The sequence below is a fragment of the Ascidiella aspersa genome, chromosome 9 (assembly GCF_963924565.1).
Source record: "Ascidiella aspersa chromosome 9, kaAscAspe10.2, whole genome shotgun sequence".
Taxonomy (NCBI): Eukaryota; Metazoa; Chordata; class Ascidiacea; order Phlebobranchia; family Ascidiidae; genus Ascidiella; species Ascidiella aspersa.
The window spans coordinates 12,102,788-12,128,434 of NC_139455.1; the positions used below are offsets into that span (position 1 = coordinate 12,102,788).

Genomic DNA, 25,647 nt, shown 5'->3' on the forward strand with positions numbered 1-25,647 from the left:
GAAACCTTTTGTCTGTAAAAAATGACAAATAAAGTGGATTAAATCTTATAAGAAAAGCAAGCACTTATTTTATGGTGAACTGGAATACTTCCGTTTAATACCTGGTGTATATTGAGAGAGGTTGGCCACTATGTTATCCGCTGTTTCACCAAAAGTAGCCCGCTACAGCAGGGTGTTTATACGATCAATTTTAAACAAACCACAGTTTGGTATATTAAAGCTTTTTGATATATTGAAGTCTGATAAAATAAAATCAAGCCAGTGTACTAAATGCCCTTCCACACAAGTCCTATCCTTTACTGCAGGGGTGGGCAACAGGCGGCCCGAGAGATGCGGCCCTTCACCTAAATAAGGCTATAAGTGTGCACCATGTTGGGACTTTTGCTCTATCAGTTTCCTGTTTGAAGTGCGATGTGACCCATAGGCTGCACCGCTATACTAATGCAGTTGAAATCGAATGAGAAGCATCTATTACAAAACAATCTTCATTCATAAAGTTGTACTTGTGTCGCGGTGTTATGATATAGAATTGTTTTGCAACAAGTACACTTGTCTAGTACGGTCAAGGTGTAACAGACTTTTGCCAATCATATTGACTGACATGTTATGTTTACCAGCTGGTTTTGAATTAAGGCTGTTAATTAAATTCGTAACATGTTATATAATACGTGTGTCGATACCGCTTAGTGTGCAATCGTTAACTTCAGGCAAAAAACTTAACCAAGACATTGAAGTATGTGTGAGTGATATTGGTAAATCATATTTAGATTACACATTTTCCTAAGTTCGATATATGGGACCTTTGATGTCAGAATAGTTTGAGACAATGACACATTAGTTGCTTTGTGTAATTTAAAATTTCATTTTTCTCAGGAAAAAGTAAGTGAAACCTTTTGTCTGTAAAAAATGACAAATAAAGTGGATTAAATCTTATAAGAAAAGCAAGCACTTATTTTATGGTGAACTGGAATACTTCCGTTTAATACCTGGTGTATATTGAGAGAGGTTGGCCACTATGTTATCCGCTGTTTCACCAAAAGTAGCCCGCTACAGCAGGGTGTTTATACGATCAATTTTAAACAAACCACAGTTTGGTATATTAAAGCTTTTTGATATATTGAAGTCTGATAAAATAAAATCAAGCCAGTGTACTAAATGCCCTTCCACACAAGTCCTATCCTTTACTGCAGGGGTGGGCAACAGGCGGCCCGAGAGATGCGGCCCTTCACCTAAATAAGGCTATAAGTGTGCACCATGTTGGGACTTTTGCTCTATCAGTTTCCTGTTTGAAGTGCGATGTGACCCATAGGCTGCACCGCTATACTAATGCAGTTGAAATCGAATGAGAAGCATCTATTACAAAACAATCTTCATTCATAAAGTTGTACTTGTGTCGCGGTGTTATGATATAGAATTGTTTTGCAACAAGTACACTTGTCTAGTACGGTCAAGGTGTAACAGACTTTTGCCAATCATATTGACTGACATGTTATGTTTACCAGCTGGTTTTGAATTAAGGCTGTTAATTAAATTCGTAACATGTTATATAATACGTGTGTCGATACCGCTTAGTGTGCAATCGTTAACTTCAGGCAAAAAACTTAACCAAGACATTGAAGTATGTGTGAGTGATATTGGTAAATCATATTTAGATTACACATTTTCCTAAGTTCGATATATGGGACCTTTGATGTCAGAATAGTTTGAGACAATGACACATTAGTTGCTTTGTGTAATTTAAAATTTCATTTTTCTCAGGAAAAAGTAAGTGAAACCTTTTGTCTGTAAAAAATGACAAATAAAGTGGATTAAATCTTATAAGAAAAGCAAGCACTTATTTTATGGTGAACTGGAATACTTCCGTTTAATACCTGGTGTATATTGAGAGAGGTTGGCCACTATGTTATCCGCTGTTTCACCAAAAGTAGCCCGCTACAGCAGGGTGTTTATACGATCAATTTTAAACAAACCACAGTTTGGTATATTAAAGCTTTTTGATATATTGAAGTCTGATAAAATAAAATCAAGCCAGTGTACTAAATGCCCTTCCACACAAGTCCTATCCTTTACTGCAGGGGTGGGCAACAGGCGGCCCGAGAGATGCGGCCCTTCACCTAAATAAGGCTATAAGTGTGCACCATGTTGGGACTTTTGCTCTATCAGTTTCCTGTTTGAAGTGCGATGTGACCCATAGGCTGCACCGCTATACTAATGCAGTTGAAATCGAATGAGAAGCATCTATTACAAAACAATCTTCATTCATAAAGTTGTACTTGTGTCGCGGTGTTATGATATAGAATTGTTTTGCAACAAGTACACTTGTCTAGTACGGTCAAGGTGTAACAGACTTTTGCCAATCATTTTGACTGACATGTTATGTTTACCAGCTGGTTTTGAATTAAGGCTGTTAATTAAATTGTACTTAGCCGATTCATACGAGAAAGGCATCAAAAAAATGTTATTTCCGAATCCACAAGTAGACAGCACTGACAAAACGGCTGTAGTTGCAGCCTAGTAGCTCATTAGTTTTTCTAGTGAAAGCTGAAAATATAAATTAGTGTTTATTTCATGTGCGGCCCTCTTGTAAGGATTACGTTTCCTAACTGGCCCTTGTGTTAAAAAGGTTGCCCACCCCTGCTTTACTGTGTTATGCTTATTGCAGGGTTATACACAACACAACATATTGTTAAACTTGTAAATACAATATTTAACGAGGACAAGTATATCCGTATCATTACTTTTTCGTTACATGTTAAATTTCCATTATCATTTTTTAAATTATGGATTATAACACAAGGCCTACACATAGTTGTAACTTGGCTTTATCTGATAAGCAATCCATTTCTTGGAAAAATAGCTGAGTCTATCTTGATAATTGCAATTTTGTTTGAAGTGGCATTAGTCTGTTATGCTAAAATCGGTGCCAACAGCTGGATGTTTCTTTTAATATCAGACTGACGTCATTGTATTGTGTAAAGCTCTCTGTAACCTACCTCACATTTATTGCTATGGTAATTACTTCTTTTCTACAATGCCATTACATATCCAGTACAATGCTTGATAGTCTTACTTATTTTTTTTAACACAGCGCATTTCATCTAGTTCGGTACTAAAAGCTGTTACACAGAAATGGCATATATTCAAGAATATATATTAAATATAATGTTTTGTATCACAAATCAATGATCTATTTCTTTTTTACCTAGGAGCTGGATATGCACAACACTCTAGCAAATCGAAATCAAGTCAAGTATGGCTTATTATCAGAAGGACAAGTGAATGACATCAGAAAACAGGTCACAGTTTGTGTAACTTCTAATACCTTTCTGTATTTGTCAGATATTTAAGCAGAACTCGAACTGAATTTGTATGAGCTGTTTTGCGCTATTTTCCAAAGGATAACTCAACCGGGTGTTTTAAAAGAACAGAACCTTTACCGAAAACCAACTCCTGCATGATGTAATTTTATATTGTCTAGTTATGGCATGTCAATACCTTTTGCAAAACATTACATTGTTTGCAGATCAATATTTGACAAGGCACAGTATAAGTTTTTATACAATATTTTTTTATTCTAGTACAGAGTTTCAGCCTTATGCTTTAAAAATTAAAAGCTAATAAATTGTTACCAATTTTCAATAACAATATTAGGTTAAAATGTTTCTGGAAGGAAAATCAAGTGAAATTGATGTGAGCAATCTGCGTCACATTACAACAGTATTTTCACAATTTCGAAATCTTCTTGTGGAAATGAAGAATGATGTGAATGAACAGTATAAGCGAAAATTTGTTCTTTTGGACAAAAATGATTCAGAAATAATGTTAACACTGCAAAAGGTAGATATTTATTGCTAATGTTGTAGAATTTAGTCTGTAATTAATGAAATGGAATAGATAAAATAATTTTTTGGATGATCTATTAGAATTACATGTAACTCTATATCTAACTCAGCCTCAGTAGTCAAAGATTACAAGCAACTAGGGCCACAACATTATTTGCATATACTTGTGGGGTCAGGCACATTAGGTTATAAACTACTGTGGTACTATATTTTTTGTTAAATATGTTTAAAACAAGTAGTTCTTAAACATCTAATGATCTTCAGGTACTTTATTGCACAAATATGCAGCTTAAGTTAATACCAATTGCATAGATTGCAAAAAAATGTGTTTTTTGTTTTTATTAGCTAAACTTTTAATTAAGAAGAGACTTGAGGCATTGGGCAGATAAAGAACATTTGCATATTGCTTGATATAAAGTTGTTCATGATACAATTTAGGAAACCAATTAGTATGAGGGCAATTGACCTCATTTCTGTAAGGCCACACAGAAACCTCATAGAAAAGCAGTAAAAAAGTATTTTCAGGATCCTGTATATATTTTTTTTGAGCTATGATGCAAAGTGCTTTGGGCTGAAAAAAATTGCCCAAAACTGACAAAAAATATGAGAAATTTAAAAGTTTTTGTATAAATTGTAACAACGGTTCTGAGTATTTACATAGTTTAAGTTGGGAAAGGAAGTAAAATAGGCCTATATATTTTCCAGATGAGAAACTTACCAAAAAATTCACCAAATGTTTGGTTTTTTTTTAAACGTTATGTGCAAACAATTCAAACGACTCATATATATTATAAAAGCTTTGTACTATCAACACATTTCACAATATCTTTTTATCTACAAATGCACAAAATGCTAGTCACAGCTAATGTTTTTGTAAACCTTAGCTTTGTTTATGTGGAAAAATAGCTTCATAAGATACATTTTTTCTAATAACTTTTCTTGTTGAATTATTCCTGTTCCAGTTTGACTTAAAATATTGCGAATCTTTTGCTGTAGTGCTATAATTAAAACTTCCTTAATATTTGCACTCTTTGGATTTAACTCTTTTGGAAGTTATTAAAAACCTGACTTTTGTTGTAAATTTCACATCTCTTTAAATAATCTTAAACTGTTTATAAAAACAGGTAAACTGTAAAATATTTTCCTAAATTTTATCAGAAATATATTTTTCGCCTATAAGGCATCAGCAGTTTCTGTACAAAAAGCAAACATTTAAAAATGCCAATAATAGAAGTTAAAAAGTAAAACGTAAAATATAAATTTAAAAACATAAGATTTTTTACATGTTTGCTTTTTGTACAGAAACTGATGATGCCTTAGGGGCAAAATATATATTTCTGTTAAAATTTAGGAAATGATTTTATGTTTTACCTGTTTTTATGAACAGTTAAAGATTATTTCTTTTACATTTTATTGTCTGCGGGAGATTCCTTACTACCTAAGTGTTTCAGCTCTTTAAATAATACTAGAAGCTGTTACTCAATAAATCTCGTGTATGATTTAAAAAATAATAAAATGCTTTTATGTATAAATAGGCCTCACCATGATTAAAAACTGTTTGATTTGTTATAACAGAATGCTTAAAAACAACACACTTTGACGACATGAATGTCAGTTAAATGTTATTTAAATAGTTTGTTTGAATCATGATTATATTTGTTCTCTATTAATTTTAAGGAATGAACTCGTTAGGCAAACTGTGGTAACATTTTAGAAGCACATTTTTTCACCAACCATTATCTTGGATCCAAAAACATTAAAGACCTCCAAAATACATAAAATAAAATAAACTGCCTTTACATCCTGTTGTATTAAATGTGTTATATTTGAAATCACCCGTCCCTTGCAAACAACTGTTGACCTCAACTCCTAAAGAGTGAGATAAGTACTTGAGGGATGGTATCAGCATGTTAATAAAATATACAAAAATCTGAATAAACATTACATTAAGGCTGGATTACCACTTGACGAAGAAGGAAATTTTATGGGAGTCAATGATACAGGGATATCAGTTCCACCTGGACCAATGATAAACAATGTTGTAGTAAATCCTTCATCTGTCAAGACAAAACCGGGATCAGTTGCATCACCAAAGCGTCGAAGTGGTAAAAAGTCCAGAGCAGGCGGCAGGTTAATACTTATGTCTATTAGCACACTGCACTTTTCCTTTTTCAAGTTGATTAGATTCTCTTTTTTACATATCTCAATGAAGCTAACATTAATCAGTCAAATTGGAACAAAACGGTGCAACACGCTTTATTTTTTAAACATTATATTTTCCTCATGAGCTATATTTTAAGTAATACCCTGTTTACCAATATCATTCCACCTAGCTCTACTTTTCCCCCATTTTAAATAAGGGATTAATTGAGTCACTTTCTACAATTTCTTTAATAAAACAGCTAATGATAGCAAAAGATTAACCCTAAAGTGATAATAAGATTTATTTTTTTGCTAACGACTAAATTCAAAAACAAGTATTTTTTTACTTCTTCTATAAAACTTAGGACAAAACTCCGTCTGAAACGTACCAAAGCAAACAAAAAACTAGACAGCGTTGCTTGTTTTTATATTTTGTCAGGGGTATGTTGTCAGGTGTTAATCTGCAGGGGTGTTTGTCGGTCGGGCATTAAAATAGGGTTATTTATCAGGGCTAATTTTTCAATACTATATCACTTGCTTTAGTTTAGAAGTAAACACCCACTCCGAATGAATTTAAACCTGATTTATTGCTCACTTTCGAAGATGGTGCCTCCTAGTTTATATCGTTAAAATTTGAACTTGTTGGCTCAACAGTTAAGGGTTAATATCGCTGAACATTAATATTCATATTTTTGAATATTTTTTTTTTTTAAATATTTTTCGTCAAAAGTGTGATTGTTGGAAAGGTGTAGGCAATACAAAGACTGTGTAAAAATTTAAACTTTATATCGTCACAACTTTTGGAGATATTGCTCAAAACCAATTCCGGCGCGCCAAGTTCGGCCAGGTCTCCTAATCACCGCTCGATATCATTGTATCGTCCCTTAAGATGGTTACTTGTCATCGAGCCAACTAATCTCAAACCAGCGTCATAACGAAAAAAAAATTGGTGACATGACCTCCAACAACGTAGAAACCAGGCATGTTATTATAGACAAAATATGGATATTTTGGTCGCTTGGTTGAACGTTATAAAGAGCCTCAATCTCGAAAAGGAACGTAGAGCCGTACCGGTTGTAACAGGCACTATCATTCCATCTACAACAATAAACCGTGAGGTGAGGAAAAAAGGTAGCTTGCAAGAAGCGAACATACATCTTCGTATGGCGTAATCCCGCACGATTTATTGACGACACAATTTTTCGACCAGTGTCTTAGACTAACTTCAATTTTCGAGTTGAAAAAGCGAACGATTTATGTCATTAGTGTCTTCATGAAATGAGGCACTAACATTTTTGGTCGATAGATTCATGGGAATAATTTTGTCTGACATTCACGGATTTAACAAAACAATTCCCTTCGTCTCAGTGGAAACTTTAGCACTAACAAAATTTCCAATTAAAAAAGCTCTCTATATGAGCACGTCACAAAGCGAGCCAAAGTGGATGGCCATACATGACCTACTTAATGCGTGCTAAATGGCTAAAAGCCAGTAAAGTTAATCCATGCTAGTCTTGAACCCAAGGCACTATTTGTTTCATTTTGTTGAGATATACAATTCATTTGTAGCAGGACTTTTATTTTTGATGTAATATCTCTTGGGGTATTAAATTCCAAAGCCAAAAAGTTCAAGTAGATCGCCATCATCTTGATTAAGACATTTCGATACGAGCTTGTATCATCTTTGGTTAATGTGACTGAAATTAATTCAAGCATCACTTATAAGAGAATTAATTCAAGCATCACTTATAACAGGTGGGACGCAAATGTTATCATTCTGAGTTAGTTGGAGAATTAATTAGCACCTTAAGGTAAAGTTAAAGCTGTGTTGATAATGTGTCAATGTTCAATTTGGGAATGCAGTCTTCGATATATTACGACTTAATAGCCGCAATCTAAACACGTCTGAAGCACCTCCGAGCACTTCGGGTTTACAAAAATCAACCTTATGATCCGAATGCTGCAGAAGATATCTGCAACACAATGATGCACTTAATAATCGACGTTTTAAGCGTCTACAATACACGAAACGTAAAACAAATTTAGTCTACATCCGATTTTCTTGGGGTGTTTAAATCCAACTTACAGCCCCTACTTGTCTAGGTGTGGTGATTGCGTGACACCCCCTTTTAGAACGTCATTTGCTATGAATATGTATTTTCTTAGAGGAACTGACGATGCCAGTATGGGCAAAATATATATTCCTTCAAAAATTTCTGATCCGGATTTTACTCGGGTTTTAAACAAAATACATGCCATCTGGCGAATAAGTATTTCATTAAAATAAAGTAAATATTTCACCCCCTCCCATAATAATAAAAAAATCTAACCCATTGTACCCCCTCAAAAATATATCTTTCTACCCACCACACACAACAAAAATGCCAACCCCCAGCAACTCCACCTCCCAAAGAAAATACCCCCCCCCCTGGATAAATAATAAATTTATGTTAAAAAAAAAATGTTTGACACCCATCCCAACTAAAAATAAAAAGTAAAAAATATAATAAGCAGGTCAGACCCTCCTCCAAAATAAATAGATAAACAATAAAAAACTTTCTTTACCCTCAAGTAAACATTTCATTATAAAATATTTTTGAAATTTATTTTATTTTTCTACCCCCCTCAATAAAATATCCCCCCCCCCCGCCTTAAATTAGTACAACCCACTTTAAAAATTTTAAATTCTAAAATAATATTTTTAAATGAAAATTAACTTATGACGTCACACTATTTTAGTTTTTGCGCCACAATCAAAGGCCACTAATCGGGTGCACCTCGAAACCCCTGGAACTGCATCTACCTATACCACGCTCAACCACAGCGGTTTTTAACCTTTTTTCCCTTATTACCCATTGCTGTCCAGATTAAAGTCCTATTACCCATAATCTAATTTTATCTATTTTGCCATGTACTAAAAATATAAAAACAGTGTTATTTAACAAAAACAACATTTAATGTGAAAAACGACATAAATAGTGTCACTGATATATTTGCTCTTGTCTTTTGTATACAATCGATGCAATATTAGGTGCGATTTTAGATACTACACAACGCAGACTTTAGATCTAACAGCTTGTTTCAGGATTTTGATTTTAAAGCAACACTATGACGAAACAATTCTAAAAATGTTAAAATATGACTTCGCTTGTTTGGTTGTTTTAAAGTTTAAACGGACTCAAAACATCAACAAAAGTAATAAAGCAACTTTACCACTTATAGCTGTGACAATGTTTGTTACATCTATAATTCTAAATATTCTGGTTCAGCTGATTACCTACCTGCTTTCCTAAAATTACCCACATGTGGGTAATTACCCATAGCCATACAAATAAAATAAATTTTCGTCCCATATAATAAGTGCAAAATCAAGTTAAGTCCCGAAAATAAATTTCAGCCCATTTAACTAGTTTAATTTTTCAGCCCATTAAACTTGCGTTTGGATATTTTGCTAGGAATAATAACGGCCCACTGACACTGTTAAACCATCCATACAAAACGAAACCCTGAAAAATACGTCCAATAAAATATACAACAGCCGCAAGGCCGTGAAGTATTAGTTGAATTTCGTGTCATTTAAAAAAAAAAGGTTTGTGGTATTAAAAACGCAGTTGAACAAACACACATGCCAAACCTCTTATTTCAATCTAAAATAATTCTGGATTCATTTTTTTAATATTCCTGGTTTTATGTTTACTTTTCAAATTTACACTTTTCAAATCTCAAAGTTATAGGATATTCGGAGCAGTTTTCTTTTTGGTCAAGGCTAAAAAAATGTCAACACTTCTAAAAGTGCTTAAATAGGCCAACAAACGTTGAGTAAGTAGTAATTACCCCTATATGTTTTGTAGTAATATACCTGATGCATGCTCCTAGGAAGTACACTCAAATAAGTAACATGTCCTATGGATTTTAAGCCCGACGTCTCGTGCTCCCGCAAGCCCTTCTCCTCCTGTTCATGGTGATCTTTGTGCGAAAACAGCAAAAAGTGGCGTTGTTCACGGAACAGTTGTTTCGGTGGATGCTGAAGCCCCTAAAGACGGAAGCATTTCAGCCGAGTCATCAGCAGAAGAACGAAAGCCAACAAGCAGATCATGGTAGTAGATTTTGCAAAAAATTATATCGTGAAAGTAAACGACTTCTCTACAAAAAAACATAGTTTCTTTTTGTGCATACCGCTTTCTCAGACGAAATTCAAAACATCGCAGCCATCACCCACGTTTTTGCATTTATATCATAAAAATTACTTCTGATTAAGACTTAAAACAAATTGTTAAGATCCAAACATTGCGGGTAAAATATTTTGGTTTTATTTTCTTATTGCTGGCTGTGCCAGGGAACTACTGGTATCAAAAGCGAACCGGCAGTCATGGTTGGGCCAGAATCTTTATTTATTATTGATGTCCTTAAATTAGAACACAGTTGACTCAGCCAGCCTGCACATCTATTACCAAAATGTAACTTATTTTAAGAACACGCAGAATATGTGAAACTGATAATGTGGTAAATGATGCAGCAAAGACGGGTGTCAATATGTGTTTTGTTATTTTACAATTCTTGTTGACATCACATTAAAATGGTAGTTTTCTGCGAGCAGTTGAACAGCACAGCCTACGCTGAACAGAGAATTAATAGTTGTGCTATATTGTTCATAACTAGACGAAATACCCGGCGTTGCCCAGGTTAAATAGGGCATTTACTTGTAACAATAAAATGCATCCTTTTGCAATAACCGCGATATATTATGTGCATTCGGGCAATGCCACGATTTTGCGTGGTTAAAAAGTGCTGGGTCGAGTAACTACCTTCTGACAATTCAAGTAGGATGCGGTCCTTATGAAAGCAGCAACAGTATTAGGTCTCACTAATCTCGCAACATTAGCAAAACAGCAGCAATTACCAAACAAAACTGTATTTAGTTTAAAAGTACTTTAGTTTAAAAGTACAAACTTATTTTTTTACTTGGAACGACTAAATACCTAACGGCTAAGCACGTCAAACATATATTTTTTTTTGTAAAGAAAACCTGTGACAAGTGTGACATATATCGATAGAGAACCACTCACAAACGTAAAACCTTACGTTGTAGCACCCATTGTTCGCATTGCGTGGTATTCCAGCAAGTACGTAATCCTTGTGCCATACTGCGTCCAACGTAAGTAAAATCTCATCTAAAACTGAAAAAATGATTACTATTAAAACCGCCGCAATAAATGCGATATTTTTAACTCTGTATACCTAATTTTTCGCGGTAACATACTTCAGGGAGTTCTTAAACATAAAAGTCTTTAGTTTGAAACGTAAAAATGTCTTTTTTTAAGCCAATATACTTAATTTGATTTTTATGTCCACGCAGGTAATTGCGCTTGAAAAAAGTTTTGCGCGGTTGCGTTAGGAGGTTTACGATGTGTCGCGCGCGCGCCCTTGGAGAAGCAAGTGCACTTTTACACCGCCGCTCCTTTTGTCAGGCGACGATTTACTCCCTAACCCGAGCGCAATTTGACGTCGCCACTTCTTTTGTTAGGCGACGAAAACGTTGCTTTGTCTGCCTCTTCAAGATCACATGCCAGACATACCGGGCGAACATATCGCGACAATCGTCCATAGCCCAAGATTATGGAAGATAACTGTGGTAATCAGCATATACCCAAAAAGCAATGTTACGGATAGCGTAATATCTTTGTAAGCAGCTTCAGAAGGGCTAGATCTCAGTTGTTAACACACATATGTGTGTACATATGTTTCATTGAATAAATGATATGATACTGTGGATCCCCTTCAATATGAAGTTGCTCGTACTATAACTGATTGAGCAAGCATTGGCGTATGGTTGTTTATCGACTCGCTCCTCTCTGAGCCTGCATAGCTCAGTTGGTAGAGCGACGGTCCCGGCTTGACCGGAGGTCGTGAGTTCGAACCTCACTGCAGGCTAGTTGTTTTCCTATCCTGCTCTGCTTGCATCATTAATCGACAGATTCGGTAAGTCTGCAATGGCTTTCACTGTAACTTTGTAAGAGGCTTAAATAATACAAACATATTGTTTTAAAAGCCATAACAATTTTCTTAAGCATAAACGTTTGCACTGCGTGTCACATAGAAATTTCAAATCCTGTGATGTGTTTCAAATCATGTCATATTGTATGTCTAAAATCGGCTAACCTAATGCTTCCCCACAATCAGAGTAATACCCCACAGCCTGTGCGAAAGCGGCATTAATGTGAAAACAGAATGGCGTGTTTAACTAGGTGACTTATCTGCGTGGCTTTAAAGATCTAATTTTTTGTCTCCGTTAATGCCCAGTATTTTTTTTCATTTGGTTTAAACAGTGTAAAGACGAAAAATGAACGTATAACTTAAAAAGAAGTTTGGTGTCTGAAGTAGGTCACCGTCACTAATTCACGTGTTACCAGCATTGTATAAGCTTGCTGAAGCCGCATATTGCAGCCGATGATTTTAAAAAATATTGCGGTATTTAACATCAAACCAAATTCCCGTTTGAAAAAGTAAATTTGCTTAGTGTTTAACCGCTGCAATAAACGCGATATTTTGCTAACTCAGTCCAAATGTTGCGTAGTTTATACTCGGTTAGGGTTGCTGTAAGTACGTATTTTCAAGTGTCTTAATGCCTTATGAAAAATGGAAAACGCTGCAATAAACTCAATATTTTGCGAACTTAGTCTATCTTTTACGTGGTTAAACAAACTGAAGAAAGCTATTAAACATAAAAGTATTAATTTTGCCACATGAAATTTTATTTTTACCAAGGTTTAAACACATACCCACTTTTATCGTATATAGTTATACTATATAGGTAAACATTTTTTGAATATAAACTTTATCTGCCAGAATTTTAAAAAGTTTTTAATTTAGGTATATGTAACTTCATTCAGAGTCCTTCCATTTCAGCTATTTTTCATTAGTGGTATTTAAACGACGTCCAGAAAACAGTTTTCTGTAAAACATTTAAGATTCTCAGTGAACCCAAAACATTTTTTTGTTTGCTTCTGTATAACGTGTTTTGTCTCGTTGTTCTTCTTGCTTGATGACCAAAATTATTATAGTTTTGTGATATTAAAAACTTAAGGTTGACAACACTTAGCAATTATTCGATTACTATTTTTGGATGACCAACCAAAGTTGTAAACTAATGTTTCAGCAATGAACCTAAGTAACCACTTAGATATCTAGAAATATAGCAATTTATTACGATAATTCCTTTTTTTAGCACACCACCCTCAAGAAACAATGCTTTTGAAGAGTTTAAGAAAAAGGAAGGACAGGAAATACATCGCATATTGACTGAAAATAAAACAGTTTTATTCAGCAAGAAACAAAATGTATTGTATTGATTTATTTCTGTAACCTAAAAACATTTTTTTTGTATTAATTCATGTCTTTTAGTTAGTGCTTTAAAATATCTAAAATCTAAAAAACACTTTAACAGCAGATTGTTTAAATGAATTGAACTGACTAATAACGACACAACTGACTTATTTTTCGACTTATATTTTTTTTCACACTTTTTTCAATTTAAGTTAACTTGCCGCACATTATGCTATACGTGGATATTGCATGGTTTAAATATTACCCCATAGCCACATAAGGCATCGTGTTTTAAGGTAATTTGCCTTGTTTCAACACTTATTTACATGCCGGGGGGTACATTACACGCGTACACATTAAACAGGTTCACTAAAATGTAAAGTTAAATTAATTTGTTCTTTTACAATATTGTTTTATGCAGGTTCGTGAAATGGCACATGCTGTTAATGCAACAAAACGTATGATAGATGGTTGTAGAATCGCGCTTGACAGAAAAAAAAAGGACAGAACGGAACAAGGTGTATATAACTAATAAATTATACAATTCAAAACTGAATTAAATTTGCTATCGTTATATCTAAACTCTAGTCTGTGAGTAATATTATAATTGCATTTATAAAACATACGTAAACACATCAGCAAATTGGCATTTAAAACGTACATTTTTATTTGGATAGCGAGCAAAGGAACAGGAGGTGAGTGGGATAAAAAACGTTTTGTGATTGGTGTAAAAACATCGTAAACCAAGTTGTTTTCGGAAGATTATTTTTAACTATAAAATTACTACAAATACCACGCGTAACCTGATAGTTTTTGGCTGCATATTTTTTAATATAAAGCAGCATGTTGTTTCGTGCAGATTTCAGGAATATTTTAATACATGAAACAAAGTTTCCAAATCCAAGGGACTAAAATGTGAAGTCCTGAATTAATGTTTTATCAGGGGACGTAAAAAATCGCTTTTGTAAATGATTATTAAAAGTGAATTACCCTACAACAATCGAATCATTGGGAATCAAATCCATTTTTGCCTTTTATATCGGGTAATTGGAACCCCTAAAATGTTTTCGTTTTACCGCGCAAGTTTACGCCTAATTTTACATATTTCGGTGGAATGTTTGAATTATGGTTTATGAGGTGTGGCGTAAACATTTTTAGTGCTTGTTTTACGCCAAACTGCAGGATCTCTACCTTACGACCTGTCGGATGCCAAGCGCTACACTACGTGTCTTTCAACTGTATTAAACTAAGCGACAAGTAAAATAATAAAACTGTAAAACAAAAGAAAGGGGCCAACGCCTAAAAAAGTGACAGAAACCTCAATTCTCAAAGTTTTAAATGTTTTATGCTTTTTATCTAATTTGAATCACAATTTAAAATGTGCTTCAAAAAGGCAGTGGTTTAGAATATTAACCAATTGTAATAATTTTTATATTACTATATGGAATTTAACATTTGTTAGTAAATTGTTAGTAAAAAAGGGTATTAGATTAAAGTTTTGTAGACATACATGTACAACAACTGTGATCTAGCCCTTCTAAGGTCGTTTTGTGTAAAGGGTATGATAAATCAGCCCTCCAAAAATTATTGTAGGGTAATTAATTTAAAAAAAAACTATCGGATTACATATTCTGGATTCGTTATTTTAGTTCCGAAACCTATTATTCTGGAATATCCTCGAATTCTAAACATCCCTAATTGAACATCGTGCACGTAAATTAATAGCCTATGTGATAATGGGATTATTTAATTTACAGAAAATTAAGACGGGGTTGTGACTTTTTATTGACAACTTATCAGTGTCGTCAAATCAACGATACCATTTCCCCAACTTCCGGACCTCCACTTTGGTATTACTGTCGTTGTTTTGGTGTCACCTTTCACATTATGGTGACATACTGTCGGTAATTTAGCGACGCCTTACCAGCAACTGAGAGCACTGGTTCTCAAAATAATTTTCGATTGTGACACACAAAGAAAATTAAAATAATCTTAGCTGCACACTTCCTACAAAACTAATAATATAAAAAAATGACAATCGTATACATGTCAGGGCAATTAGTAAGTACCGTAATATTGCAATCAGTTACTTCATCATTAGTGCATATTTAGTCTGATATGCCTTCTTGATTGCTTTGTAACAAGAAAAAAAAATAATAAATAAATAAAAATAAAAATATTTTGCAAAATGGCATAATGCTTTGCGGCACACTGATCAATCCTTTGAGGCACACAGTTGTGCCTTGTCACACAGTTTGAGAAGCACTGACTTAGAAACACCCTGTCACGGGTTTTAAAAAGCTCTTTAAAATGTGTGTTATAGCCAATGCACATATCTGATGGGCGAACTTGCTGTAAGTTAATAATCTAGAAGATTGGGTCGTAATGTTGCTTGGGGTATAACGTCTGATTCACCAACCTCAAAATGCACCGTCTATAGATCAGAAGTCGGCAAACGCTTTATGTCGCGACCCAAAATACCCTTTATATCAAGGGGGCACTACGTAAAACCACTACAACATCAAGGGCGGACCCATTTTTTTTGAGGTGCGCCATAAAACAATTAATCTAAAATCACGGTTGTTTTCGAGCCGACTCGGGGCTAAAATCCAGTCTAGTCTATGCATTAAATTTATTTTAATTTGGCAAAGCTTTAATTAAAAGGAGACGTGACTCATTATGGACAAAAATAGATTTAAATATTGTACGAAATAATGGCATTTATAGTCTAATCCAGGGGTGCACAACCTGTGAACGTGTTGGCGACCGTACGTCGATATAAACATTTTGTGGACTTTTAGCTAAAATTTGACCTCTGTACCATGTTTTGTGTTTTATGCCTGGCAGATATACAAAATAGTTTTATGGCATAATTCAATGAAGCAAAAAGAGCATCATGGCATTATTCAGCCTAAAGGAGTAGTGTAATATTATCACTCTTTCTTTACGTGATTTCAGGGCAACCATTCAGTTGTGGAGAGAATAGTGCTAATATTTTTGTTTATCCAATACGTCAAGTGTGCTTTTAATAAACGCTTAAGAAAAATTCAACCAAATATCCAATTTTTTTCGCGCTTAGCGCGATTACCGTAACTTTTGCTTATGATTAGCTTGCATACGGCGTAACTTGTGACGTCGTAAGCTAAAAATTAAAACGCCTAAAGGTAATATTCCAGAATTCTAGGCAAAAATTGCTTTATTGTTAACAAGATAAGTTACCCAAATTGTTACCAATACATTTTTTTAGAATTTTGCCTTTCAACACTGCATTGGAACGCTATTCATGGCTAAAAATGCTATATTAATTTGATATCGGACGAACACCGACACTATCATTTGGATATGGCCCCGGTCGGAAATTATCGGGCATTCCTGATAGCGACCGTGTAAAAAATACAGTCTATTTCTGCGGCCGTCTAAAGCTAAAAAGTTGTGCACACCTGTTCTAATTTGAAACATATTGGTCTTTGTAGAGTTGAAGTACACGCCGCAACATGTCCAAGTATGCATAGCGTATTTGGCTAAATACAAATAAAAACGGTTAAAGGTTCGCGCAAAGCGTGCAAAAAAATGTATTAAAATAATTAAACTTGGCTAAAGAAGAGTTGGGGGTTATGGCTTAGTGGCCCCTTGATGCAACAATAAGCCAATATAAAAACTCCTAGCCACAACTGTTTTCAAAAACAGTACAATAAATGTCCAGCCGTCATGCGGCCCACCACTACATAAGAAAAACTGAAATAATAATAAATAGCTTGCGGCCAACAGTTTGTCCACCCTGGTCTAGGTGTTGACAATCTGTAGAAGCTTTTCTCATATTTTATGATTAAAAAAAGCTTGCGTGAACCCTTAGGGTTTTGGGTGTCTAGCAATAAAATTCCAGGTGTGCTAGTGTAAAAATTCTGACAGGTTGTCAGCAAAACGTTGAAAAGAGTCACAAGAGTGTTGAAAGGTGGCAGCGAATTAATGATACGGTATTACTATACCGGTGACAGGGTGTCACCGAATCAGTGAACGATGTGAATGATGTGGTAAAACTTACGGGACGTAAATGTGACAACTCTTATAAAAAAAAATCACCACAATAAATCCTTGCCGTTTTACGATGTTATTTGTTTTGAAAAGTTAATATTAGAATTTAATATATCCAAGAAATATACAATCACTGTAAACCAACCATACTCTGATATATATGTTCCCTTGAATATAATATTGCGGGATTAGGTATTGTTAGGTTTATCTAATTTTCTTCATCCAAAATAGGACAACTTTCGCAAGTATATAATCAAAAAAATTTTACTTTTAAAAGGTTTATAACATATTTTCGGATAATTGTACGCAAATGCAACAAACACAACACAAAAAAGATGCAAAACAAGAAAATATTTATTTTTTAGGTTGAAACGATTAATGATTGCTTTAACATTTTTGATTAAAAAATGATAAGAAATATAATTTAATCTCATGCTGTCGACCAAAAGTCATGTAACTTGACTTAGTATATATCCTGGAAATACCTATATAAAAGGGAAAGGCGGCGATATGAAATAATATGAAGCCCAAGGTGGCACTAGTATAAAAAAGGTGGGAAACACTGGACTAACCCATGGTTGTCCAAAGTTCACAGTATCGCGGGCCAATATATTTTACATATTCTTCGCGGGCCACATACATAAGGTTACATACGTGCCCCAGATTTTCGTTTCGAATGGCGTAAAAAAGTAACGTCAACAGTCATGTAACTTGCTGCTATCGTCAAACTTGTGCGCAAATGTGCAAAACAAAAGGGGAACACGTTTATACCAAAAAGCTTGCAAGGATTTTTTCCATTTTGTTGTTGAAAATTATAGTCAGGAAATTCCCCTTATTGCATTGCGTATATTGTCGGATAAATTTGTATGTCTGTCGAGAAAAAACAGAAATCATCGAATTTTGTTAAGTGTAAATGAGACCGGAAAATTGTGCGCGCGAAGAGAGAAAAAATGCGTGAGTGCCAAAATTTTTCATTTAGAATTTTAGATGAGTATGTCATTAATAATGTCATTGACTCATTATAATCAAATTCGTAAAATGTTCGCAAAATAACAGAAACCGTACGTTTGTCTGGTTAAAACTTTAAGTTAGAGAGGTGTTGCATACTACATAATTGCCAAATTACACAGGCGTTATCGTTTCACAGAAAAATATTTTACCTAGATCAATTGGCTGAAATTACATCGTTAAAGTGCCAGGGCATTAGCCTACAACCACATAGAAAACCTGAAAAAATACTTTCCAGAAGCCCGATATATTTTATCGTTCCCTTATATTAAAGTGACAAAGATTTTAATTTAAATAGAGTCGCATTTTCTCAGTTATGTTCATATTAAAAACACGCGCCGCTCCTTTTCTCAAATAGGTACAATAGAGTGCAGAAATTAGGCGTCTTGTCGCCACCTGGAACCGAACTTCATAAGCGACAGGAAACCGGGTTGTTTAATAGTGTAACCATTTAAACATGCTTGCTGTTCGTTGGTCTATCAGCCCATATTGCTTTGTTTAACCCTCAACGGTACGTATTACAATAATCCAACAGTGCTTAGCGGGCCACGAAGAATTATGTCGCGGGTCACATGTGGTTTGGATCACCCTGGCTAACCTATATCATAATTTTGTTCAGACGACTTAGTGGTTAATTATAGCGGATAATATTATAACTATCAATATTTTTTTCGCAGATGTAAATCTTATTGGGCATTATTTTCTCGGATCACTACTGTGATAGACATTTTGCGACATTCGTTATTGGATTTATATCTTCCCTAGGCCTTCCAACTTAAGTTCATTTCTGATATTTTCATTTGCTGAAAAGAACCTGGCAAGCTTTTATTCGTTTTACAATTAACACTACATCAGTTGACATTCGGCGGACAACGAAACGAAAAGGTGGCAATGTTCTGCTCCAATGTACGAGAACACGGCCCCAAATACTATTGTTTGCCGTGTTTCTAAATTTAAATATTTTTGTTATTCGAGCGAATCCTGTTTCCATTATTGTAATAATCTTTGAAACACGTTGGCAGGTCTTTTGCATGAACTTATGTAAGGAATTAATCATAATTTACAGCAGGGTGGTCCAAGGTTGACAGCATCGCGTGCCACAATATTTGTTGCATCTAGGCGGGCCACATAAAGCAGGCTACGTTTTCTTTAGGTCGAAGCATGAAATGTTTAAAGCAGCGGTTCACAAACTGGGGTCCGTAAAGCAGTTTCCGAGGGTCCGCAAGGGGAATTAGTCTTTTAAGTTTTCAAACATTATTCTATGTTTTAAACACTATCTGTCATCATTATTGTCTTTAGTTCTGCTTTATTATTTGATTATAGCGTGTTTTATGATGTCTCTTGTGACATCATAAAGCATCTATTATGCTGTACTACCTGCTATCAGCGAATCGTTCGCATTAGTCAGAACAGGGTGGTCCAAACCCAGGCCCGACATCAATTCGGATCCAGGGTGGCAAGCACACCTAATTTTTGGGATGTGTTAGACCGGTTTAGAGAGGTGCGTCCCATATGGAACTTTCTTTCTAAAATGGCTGTTATTGCGAACTTATAAGTTATATTTGCGTTGTTTTACAGTTTTCACCGTGACTTTAGGCTAAACGCCCTGACCTTGAGATACAATTTCAGCCAAATTAATTAAATCTTTTTGTGCGAAATGATAACGTCTTTGTAATTTAGCGATTGGGGAGTATGCAACATCTCTCTTACGCGAACATTCTACGCTTATAAAATGCAGTCTTGTAATTAAAATTTTTGTCAAATACGTAATTTTTTTGCGCTTCGCGCACACCGTTTTTCCCAGTCTCCTAACATTCGATTTTATTTGCGCACAAGTTCGACGACAGAAGCAAGTCTCTGGAGCGTATCTGTCTTTCGATGCTATTTTGTGACATCTTTAAACATTTCATGTCCCACGAAAAACGTTGATCGGCTCCTGGTACGCATGTAGCCTACTTTATGTGGCCCGCAAAGAATAGGCGAGAAATATTGTGGCCCGCGATGCAGTCAACCGTGGACCACCCTGAGTTAGAAGGTTGTTACATTAGAAAGAATCGTGACTGCACCAGTGTACTATAGGAAACATGGGTTAACTGATTTGAAATTTTATAGGGCCGCGAAATATCAAAATAATTGCAACGGGTCCGCCAGGCAAAATTTTTAGAAAAGTTTGGGAACCGCTGGTTTAAATATATGCCGCAAAGTATCGTCAAAAGTAACGTCGAAGGATATATAAGGTCCAAAAACTTGCTGCTGTCGTCGAACTTGTGCGCAAATGAAATCAAGTGATAACGAGACTGGCAAACTGGTGCGCGCGAATCGCGAAACAACTTGCGTAGGCTATTTGACAAAATTTCAATTTAAAAGAAGCTTACTGCATTTATAAGCGTATAATTTTTTAAACTAGATTAATTTGGCTAAAATTGCATCACGGAAGGCGTCCGCCTTTAGTTATGTGAAAACCTGTAAAACAATACTTTCCAGAAGCGCGATATATTTTATTGTTCATTTACTTTAAAATGGCAGAAATAGTAATTTATATGGGGCTGTGCTTTTATGTTATGGTCATATTAAAAGACCGAGAACAAAAACCAAATATAACTTTTAAGTTCGCAAAACAGCCAATGTCCCATATAGGATGTAGTGCGAGTTACCGGTCTAATACATACCAAAAATTAGGCGTTTTTGTCACCCCCTGGATCCGAACTTGATAAGCGATAGGAAACTGGTTTATTTAATAGTGCAACCGGAAAAATGTAATCATACCCAAACATTTGCAGTATGCTTGGTGATCGTTGGTCACCATATGTGGCCCGCGGGCCTGGGTTTGAACCACCCTGATTTACAGGGCCGACATGTGTCAGAAATTAATTGCAAAACACTTTGCTAACTTATGTATATTGAAATAAAAAAAGAATAATTTCACAAATGCTTAACATTCTTAACAACTACTTCTCTATGCAGCAGTAGTATAAACTGTAGTGCACAACTAAAAAAAACAAACAGTTCTTGTGTGTTAGTTTTTTTTCTTACTACAAAGGTCTGTCATGCAGTCAAATAATGTGCTGCAAAGATTACAATGTTACTCGTGCCAGTAGTGCACGTTTTACGAACTTAAGGATTCGAAATTTTACGTTGAACATCCCCAGGTATAAGTAATCCTAATAAACCTATTTATACTGTTACCTTTAATAAACAAATTTGATATCTCCCTTCTCCCACCTCATTTTACTCAAATATTTACGGATATAGTAATTATTTGAGTAAAATGAGTACGTCATTGTTTTTAGAAAGACTTGCTCAAAAGTGGGTCCAGTTTCCATTTATTTATAAAATGGATTTTAAAGCTTCAAGTGTAACTTTCTAGTTTAGAAATCTTTATCTTAATGTACTCCCTTTTGGTTAAAAAAATACTATGGTTACGGTCAGTGGCGTATCCAGGGGGGTTTGGGGGTTCGGACCCGTAAGTGACATTATCGTTTTTTGTTCGTTTTTGTCGGAGTTTTACTCACCGTCCGAAGCTGCGTGTTTTTAAATGTAATTGGGTCACGCGTCTTAAGCTAATGCGAAACCAAAATCAAAAGCAAAACGCCGTTTTTCGTCTTTTGTTTGGTCGACCGTAGTTTTTCTCTTTCGCCTTTCGTTATTCGTTCGGGTTGGCTAATCAGCAAGTGTGTGTTCGACAATTAATAATATAAATCAAGCGGATACTTTTTGACTATTTTAACTACGCAAGTGCGAAATTTTTTCGCGCTTCGCGCGAATGATCTTCCTCCGTCCCATTTGTTAACGTTTTGATGCTGTATTTTGAACTAGATCAGCGCTTCTTTACCGTTGTGCCGTGGAAAGCTGCCAATTGCGTCGCGGACAAACCGTAAACGTATTCAAAAATATTTAACATATATTTTTTAACATTTTTCATTTTCGGCAATGTAATAAAAACTTGCAAGAAATTTCAAAGAAACGCCGTTATACCAAAAAAATAAATCGCGCTCGCTTCGCTCGCCAGGTGCGCCCAAACTTAAAACGGTTATCAAACGCTGAACTAAATTAACTAAGTATTAAAGTTAAACCGTTTGTTCGAAATAGTTTTATATGTCGCGCTAATCGAAAAAACACCCGGGAAAAACGATCTCCATTTAGTATTGCAGATGGCGAAAGACGTGCTTGCAATATAGCCTAGTCCCGTACATGGATCTACCAAAATCAATCACACATATTTCACGGTCTTGGTTTAGTTTTTCGCCTGAAGTTAACGATTGCACACTAAGCGGTTTCGCTGCTGGCGCCTGGTAGGATTGTCGATAACGCACGTGTTCGCTTTCCGTCTAAATGTTCGCTTTTGCTGGACGTTAATTGGCTGTTTCGGATGATTTTTTTTTCTTGTTTATGACGTCATTACCATCGCTATTTTATGACGTCCTATCCGTCACTATTTTATGACGCCATTAACGTCAGACGAAAAAACAACGGGGAATTCCCTAAGTTGAAAACCCCCCCCCCCTTTTTTGAATTTCTGGATACGCCCCTGATTACGGTAACACACTGTTTTAAATTGTTTGGTTTGACATATTTGCAGGCGAATTCGTAAATGAAGTTGGTGATACAGTAATTGATGAAGAAGAGTTTCAGCTTATCATTCAGATGAAAACCCTAAAACAAACATATAGGTTTAAATATATATATAAATAATTTAATTTATACATTAATCAATTATTTGTAACCCAAACACGTTGTTTGTCGAAGCCAATGTTAAATGTTTTTTTTATTTAAATGATCCTCTCTTGAACTTCACAAATTGTTTATGAATTTATATTTTGCTATATTACTTTTTTTGGAATCAAATCAAAAAACTTGTACTCAAGTTTATATATTGGTCCCACAATCTTATTGGTCCCACAAATTAGTCAATTCAGTACAGTTATCCGACCCCGAATTTAAAAAGTTCGTGAACTCCGCTCTATGCTATAAGGACAGTAAATCGAGGTGCAAAACGCCTGAACCGCAAAATAATTTTAACAGACGAATTGTAAGATTTTTTTGTTGATTTACCACGAGAAAATGAACTACCTGAAAAACTTGGCCGGGAAAATAACGTGCCTAACACGTCAGTATCATTCATAATGTTGTTCATAGTCTTTATGCTTATTAAACACAAGAGTTTCTTTCACATTTAAGAGAAAACTTTAATCAATGGTACCAAGCATTATATATAGACATTGTGAACTTTTCTACAGACACGATTACGATGAATTGTGCAATTTTAAAAGTGAAGTTGAGTACTGCCAGAGACTAGTTGATCAGTGCCGACAAAGGTTAATTCAAGGTTAGAACCTGTGCTATGGTTTGTCGAAATCCGAGTTATTAAATACTGGGCATGTGTTTGCTGCAGAGTTTGACATTTGGTATAGTGACTCCTTTCTTCACGATCCGCCCGAGACAAATCTTCAAGTAGGATTTGGTAGACGACCTGGGACTAATATTCCCCGACGACTTCAGCTCAAAGCACAACAACTTAACATCGAGGACGATCAGGTGAAACCCCGCTTTGGCCGTACATAAACAGCGGCTAATTTATATGTAGACTATATGCTTTTTAAACGCAAAACAACTTTTTTTACGAAATTTGTATTCGCCTTTTATAGCAATAGTTGGTGAAATGTGAATTACCATGTTTTAAATATTTTAGGAAAAGTTCGAAAGAATGCAACAAGACTTATTGATGGATCATCATGGTTCGGCTGTGTTTTACAACGCAAAAATGCGAACGCAAAATCGTGTAGGCTCTTTAGATATAATAATTAAATCAGTAGTTTGTCGTACATTTTTTAGTACAGAAATATAAAGTTATAATAGTATAATAGTTGAAGATTGGTAATATTGCTTCGAATGAATAATTGTTTTTAGTCGAGATTTATCTCAGTGGTTATAATAAACTTTGATAAAATTCCTGGCTACCGTTTCGGAGCTCAGCTTATAGTTAAGCGTGGTCCAAAGATAAGGACGCGAGCCACGTTTGGACTATTTTTGTTATCCCGCGATGTTATTTTTATGGGCAAAAATGATATGTTTTATTAACTCGCCATCAAACCCTGACACACATAGGTACCTTTAATCCTTTTTTATTTCGTGGCTGAAAGAGCCCCAAACTTTTACTACGTAAACGCTAATGTTTTCGCGCTAAGGTGTTATGCATTATGCCATGCCAATGTTTTCAGCATGAGGGCGTCATGCAATGTTTTCACCTTTTCTATGTGTCCACAACCTAACGTTGTGTGGACTAAAATTAGGTATTTAGTTAAGGTATTTTTTTGCATAGCTTTGGAATATGACCATCGTATCGTGAGTACCACTTATCTAACAATGTGTGCTTTTTTGTGTCGAGTGTGGAGATAATGCAGTGTTTATCTTTTGAGTCAAGTGCATATCTGAGGCAAACTTTTTGCCGACTGAAAAAAAAATAGATGATTGTTTTTTTCTCTTCGCGCGTTTAACTTAGCTTCATTTGCATAACTGCACACCAATTGGTTTGAAAATAGCGCGTTCCAACCACGAAATTAAAATGCTGAATATACCTTTGTCCAGCTATATAAACGAATTTTTTCTGATGGACCTGCACAAAAATAGTTGGATCACGCAGTTATAGCATCAAAAATATGTTTTTCCAAAATTACTTAGTTTCCTGAAAAAGTACACAAAGTATTCCCGCTGTTCTAAAACTAACTACATCATTATTTTTTATAGCAAATGTACGATAAAAACATTGGACGGACTCCAGCATCCTCTATTCCCACTGATATAGGACAAATGAATGTGAGAAGCAAGACTCTTCAAAATTATATGTTTTAAAATAATAAAAAGTACTTGTGCGATCTTAAATATATTTGTAAAATAAACTTTAAGCCTGGAAACGTTGGTTGCTTTTACAGATTGTCTAGCTATCATACAAACCTACCACTCGTAGAGCGAAAATGTGTGGCCAGCGACGCGAATGCAGCGTTATGTTTTTTTATCTTTTTCGGATTAGCTCATCGTTCTCAAAGTACGTTAATATATTCAACTGTAAGGTCTATGTAATAAACTTACAAAAAGAAATACAGAAATACCAAAAATGTTTTTTGTTATTTTTTTACTCGTAATTTAACTTAACCGTTTACTCTTCTTTCGTAGAATATTAAGCTCGTTTTTTATTTAAAAGGTCGCCGACGCAACGTTTTTTTCTTCAATCGCAGCTTGTATTTTAGCTGACTTGGCACATAGCTCGGTGTAGAAGTTGCGCTAATCGTAGCATAATAACACC

General features: G+C 35.0%; 1 protein-coding gene and 1 non-coding gene across 2 annotated transcripts in view; both read left to right on the top strand.

Annotated features, from left to right (window-relative positions):
• The window catches only part of LOC146133022 (kinesin-like protein KIF9), a 57,472-nt gene extending 32,223 nt beyond the window's left edge, over window positions 1-25,249 (top strand). The window contains exons 11-21 of the mRNA XM_083397447.1: window positions 3,207-3,296; window positions 3,652-3,837; window positions 5,794-5,972; window positions 9,902-10,081; window positions 13,210-13,321; window positions 13,729-13,825; window positions 22,927-23,017; window positions 23,585-23,673; window positions 23,740-23,882; window positions 24,037-24,126; window positions 25,092-25,249. Coding sequence (XP_083253573.1) covers window positions 3,207-3,296; window positions 3,652-3,837; window positions 5,794-5,972; window positions 9,902-10,081; window positions 13,210-13,321; window positions 13,729-13,825; window positions 22,927-23,017; window positions 23,585-23,673; window positions 23,740-23,882; window positions 24,037-24,126; window positions 25,092-25,196 — 1,362 coding nt within the window. The 3' untranslated portion in view covers window positions 25,197-25,249. The remainder of the gene's footprint in view (window positions 1-3,206; window positions 3,297-3,651; window positions 3,838-5,793; window positions 5,973-9,901; window positions 10,082-13,209; window positions 13,322-13,728; window positions 13,826-22,926; window positions 23,018-23,584; window positions 23,674-23,739; window positions 23,883-24,036; window positions 24,127-25,091) is intronic.
• Trnaa-ggc (transfer RNA alanine (anticodon GGC)) lies at window positions 11,841-11,915 on the top strand. The gene has a single exon. It is a non-coding gene; the product is annotated as a tRNA-Ala (tRNA).
• Window positions 25,250-25,647: the final 398 nt, after the last annotated feature.